This window comes from Scylla paramamosain, chromosome 2, assembly GCF_035594125.1.
Source record: "Scylla paramamosain isolate STU-SP2022 chromosome 2, ASM3559412v1, whole genome shotgun sequence".
In the NCBI taxonomy this organism is placed as follows: domain Eukaryota; kingdom Metazoa; phylum Arthropoda; class Malacostraca; order Decapoda; family Portunidae; genus Scylla; species Scylla paramamosain.
The window spans coordinates 5,715,001-5,720,000 of NC_087152.1; the positions used below are offsets into that span (position 1 = coordinate 5,715,001).

At 43.3% G+C, this 5,000-nt stretch overlaps 1 protein-coding gene across 3 annotated transcripts in view; it reads right to left on the bottom strand.

The window, feature by feature from the left end:
- Positions 1-5,000, bottom strand: part of LOC135109077 (serine-rich adhesin for platelets-like) — a 45,903-nt gene that overhangs the window by 963 nt on the left and 39,940 nt on the right. For all 3 annotated transcript variants that reach the window (XM_064020145.1, XM_064020136.1, XM_064020126.1), the window contains 4 exons: positions 4,213-4,419; positions 2,338-4,003; positions 2,033-2,209; positions 1-1,891 (listed from right to left, as the gene is read on the bottom strand). The exon at positions 1-1,891 is cut by the window's left edge and continues 963 nt beyond it. In XM_064020145.1, the coding sequence (XP_063876215.1) occupies positions 1,022-1,891; positions 2,033-2,209; positions 2,338-4,003; positions 4,213-4,419 (2,920 nt within the window). In that variant the 3' untranslated portion in view covers positions 1-1,021. The remainder of the gene's footprint in view (positions 1,892-2,032; positions 2,210-2,337; positions 4,004-4,212; positions 4,420-5,000) is intronic.

Below are 5,000 nucleotides of genomic sequence, written 5' to 3' on the forward strand. Positions count from 1 at the left end.
CTGGTTTCCTTATCTATCTGTCTATCCATTATATATATATATATATATATATATATATATATATATATATATATATATATATATATATATATATATATATATATTACTTCCTTCTCTATAAGTAAAACCAAGTTGACAGTTTGACATATGTTGCTGACATAGCTTCCCTTGCTGAATCCATGATTGATGTTAATTCAACAAGTTGTCAATCAATATCTAATTAAAACTGCCATTTTCTTGACAAATAACTTGTAGGTCATAAGGAGATAACCACAATATAAAGATCAAATAAGAATATATGACAACTTCAACTATCTGAAAGACCACATGCTAATAGCTTGGTGACTGGGAGCTGACAGGATCTCAGGAAGAATCACAAATGCAACTAAAATTAAAGGGGTAACACAGAAGTAAATATAACAGCAACACTTGAATTAAGGGGGAAGTTGATGCTAGGTAGTCTCAAAGTTTACTTCAATATTTGATTCCTAATTCTATGAAAGCACATACTTTAAAGCCTTATTATTTTGGCTTTCAAAACTTGGGGGGGGTTGGGGGGCAATCACTATATACAGTTAACTCCCTCGCATCCTGAAATACATTATCCAAGTTATGGTATTATCCAAGATATTTTAAAAGTTTAGTTAAAATGGAGAAAATAAGAAAATAGCATGTCATTCAAAATCAAACTGAGTTCCCATTTATCTCATGATTTAGTTAGTTATGGTTGCCTTTAAGTGCAATTTAATCACAAAGAATATTGTTTTTATGGCATGGGGATCAGTTTAAGTAATGCAGGACTTCATTCAGGTGTGAAAAAACACCTCACACTGCTGGAAATCTCATGTACTTGATGGCCTTGTGTGTTTTAGGTCGTATACGAGGGAGTTTACTGTACTGACCTGAAATTAAGATGTTGAGCGATAGCTATATAAAAGCACCATAATTCCTCTCAACATACACATGTGAGGTGCACCAATAAGGCAACATCTGCATGCACCAAGAGTTCTCACAAGCACTCCTAGGCTGATGATTCTCTGTGGATATCTTCTTTATCCTTGTTACTGGGAGAACTGTCTGAAGGTGCTGGTAAGAATGGCTTTGTAGGTGTAAGTGACCTGGAGGATATCTGTGATTTGTTTGACTGTGAAGCTTGGCTCTCCAGACCTTGGATACCTTGGACAGAGTTGGCTTGACCTGTATGGCCAAATGTATATTGAGACATTGATTTCCCTGCTCCTCCAGTGCTACTTATTTTTAGAGGGGTGTTGAATGTTGATGATTGGGACACAGAAATATTCTGTTGGATAGCAGGGTGCACTGGGGTGGTGACATACAAACTTTGATGGTGGGGTGCTACTGAATGTGAAGGAGAGGAAGTAGTTATGTTGTGGTGATGTGAGGTGGAGCCTGATGTAGGAGCAGTAACATTGATGGTCTGGGGAGAGTCTGGGGAGTGAAATGTATAAGGAGCGTTTTGAGCAGTGACTATAATATGAAGAGAATGGTGGCAGGCCAGTGCTGGAGGGCTAAGAGAACTACCTCCCCCACCACTACTACTATCACCACCGCCACCACCACCACCACCACTGACTTCTATATTTCTCTGGGACAAATGATACTCTCTTGCTGATCCTGAGTTTTGCTCCTGGCCTGCTCTACTTGGTGTTTCAGGTGATGACATCAGCTTGTGGCTAGTGTGTGGAGCACCATGAGATATCCCAACCTGAGCCATGGTAAAAACTACACGACTCTCTACATTAGCGCGACCCTCACTCCCACTCTCTTGGCCTTGGTCAGCTGATGGCATGGTCTGGTCAGCTGGGCAAAGGGAATATGATCCAGGCTCAAATACTGGAGGATACTCCATCCCTGGATAGTGTGGCAGGATCTGCAACAAGTTTTTTTCAGAATTATGTCACTTCATTTCTTATATTTCTGTTTTTTAATTCAGCAATAAGTAGTTTATGTTGCCATTTATCTTAGGAATATCATACAAAATTTCTAAACAAAAGGAAAGTAACAACTTTACTTTTTGGTTGCGTAGTTTAGGAGGCACTGAGTTCTTGCTGGAATGATGAGGAGAAATGGAGGAGGACACAGAAGAGAGGGTTGGGGAAGATGGGGGTGAAGAGAAGAACACATCTCGAGGTGACAGGACACCAGGAGTTCTTCTCTGTTTCCCAATCATGGACACACCCATGGCAGGCTGCCAAGATAAGTTTATAGTTGCTTTTAACATTCTTTATTTCTGTAAATTCCTAAATATATTATGAAAGTTGTCTTTGTAATAGGCTCATGAAGAACAAATAGATAACAGGTGAGGAGATAACTTACCTTGAGGGGTGTGCGTACTGGATCTGTCTCCTCAGATGTGGTCCTGATGGTGAGGTTGGGAACATGTTTAGTAAGAGTAGTAGTATGACTAAGCCCTGGAGAGCTTGTGGATGGAAAAGATGGTGAAGTTAGTGCTGAATGTTGTGTGGACTGTGTAGATGGGGAAGAACTAATACTGTGGTTACAAGTAGGGGATATTGTCAATGAACTTGATGAAGGACTGGAGACCAGAGGCAAATAAGGTGGGGAAGAGGGCAAAGGAGAGGAGGGTGGTAAAGTTCGCTCACTCAGAGAGAGGAACTTTGTCCTAGGTGGCACCTCAGGTCGAGGTGGTGTCCCTGTATCACTACTGGGAGACTGCCGTTGTGGCTTCCTAGTCAGTGTGATTGTCACTGGCTGGGCAACAGAATCCGACTGGGAAACTTCTGAAGGAGTCTTGGAAGGCCTCAGATTTTCTCTGTGACAATCAATGACAATCTGCCTACTATATGGATCCAAAACCAATTCAAATGCTGGTTTCATTGGGTCAGTACGACCACGAAGGGGTGGGTGATACAAGGCAGTACGTTTGAGACGATCAGAGGCACTATTCTCTCCAGAGCCAGAGCGTGAGCGTCCATCTTTTCTTGCAGAAATGCAACGCACAGTGATTCCCTTAGTTTTGGAGGTGTCAGTGCGCAGTGAACTGATCCAAAGCTTTTCTGGAGAGCCCTCTCGGTATTCCTCTGAAGCTAGGAGACTACTTGTAGAACCATGAGAGCTGCGAGTGGGTGTGTGAATAGGCGAGGTGGGTGGGGAGAGTGCTCGTGGATGAGGCCATGCCAAACAGTCCAGAGAACCTCTGCGGGGTGATCCAGACCTAACTGGGGACTCTCCACCAACACTGCCTCGCCGTCCACTAACCTCGAATTTGGAAGGGCTACACCGCCCACTGGATGGGGGTGTTCCACTCCAACGTCCCATACTGGCCTTACTGGAGCTGGAGCCACTACGGCTGTCCAAATCAATGGAGGATGGTCGGGCAGGAGAATAATGACTGCTAGCCCGAGTGGGTAACATGTAGCGTGGTCGTTGCCGGTGCACTCCTGCACTGGTCTCACCTGATCCCACCTGAAGTTCTGTTGTGGTCTGGTGTTGAGGGCTGACAGAGATCTGAAGGGCACTGACTTGTGACATCCCATGAGTGGTGTTAATAGCTGTGGTAGTGGTGACTGTGGATGTAGTGGTGAGGGTGAGGGTAGGAACAGGGTTGGGTATAGTGACAGTGGGCATGGTAGTGTTTGTGACTGAGGTGCTGGTGATGGTGGTGGTAGCAGTGGTATTGGTGGTGGCAGAGGAGGCTGGAAATGTCTTTTCTTCAGTCTGATGCTGCTGATGTCCCCCTTCCTTCCTAGCTGTGATTTGGTCTCCTTGCTGTTGCTCTCCTGCAGACTTCTTTCTATTCTTGTGGGTATCCTGGGTGCCTCGGCCAGCTGCTTGTTTTCGCCGCTCAGAGGTGAAAGGTGTATGCAGCTGACGGAAACGGTCACGCAGGCTGTTCTTTCTAGTCACCTGTCGACCTGAACCTTCTTCAGTCTTACCTTGCAAGTCAGTGCCTGTATCTGACTTACTGACCTTCCTTAGATCACCAACTGAGGTACTTCTGCTTGTGCTTTCACCCACACGCCTACAGGGGCATTCAGCAATGAAACATATTAGAGCACATCTTATCACAGAACTTAAGAACCTAATTCAACATAAGCACTTAACATTAGGAAATGTATATTTTCTAAATCTGGAGGTCACAAAACAAACCACTGTGATGGGATTTTCACTTAACAGCATAAAAAAAGTATTACAATATTCATATACAACCTATGTCTACAGTAAGCTTACCTGTAACTACGAAAGGATGCTGTGGGCACTGGCTGACTCATTGGATCCTTATAGTGTTGTAGGAATCTTAGGCTGGAGCCCTTTGTCACATTTAGCACTGCTAAAGATGAGCATAAAGGTGCCCCCCGATTCTGACTATTTCGGCCAGGACTGACTGACCCTCCACGCCACAAGGAAGTCCCACTACCATCCCGGCCTGTTGGGCTTCTGTGAAAATAAGGATCATGAATCAGACATCTATCATGTTGACTTTTAGTTCCATAATTCTGCATCAACAGAATCCCTTTTATAACTGTTATTATCTCTCTATGTTGTGTAGTGTTAGAAGACATGTCAAAATTGTCCTGCATCCTTAAAACACTTCAGATAATCCAGGTTTAGTTTTTGTCAGTGATTGATTCACAAGTGAGTGCGAAGGTAGTTATCACCAATAAGTGCATGCAAACACACACACACACACACACACACACACACAAACAGGACTATGTAAGGTAGATGAGGGAATTCTAATAAGGGAGGCATATGAATATATCAGATTAAGTTTAAAGAGTTATTTTTAAAAGTGAATATAAATTTTCCTCCTGCTGGAATTTCCACACCTGGAGATTTCAATGTTCACTACCAGCTTTGGTTATCATCTTTCAATGGCCAACCTGGAGAACAAGCCTTCAACTTAGCTACAGTACATGATCTATAGGTCAAGCAGCAGAAAAATTAACTAATCGTGCTCCTTCAACTTCACCTATTTCATGCTTATTACGACCAAAGCAATTCTCACTTGTCCTGGG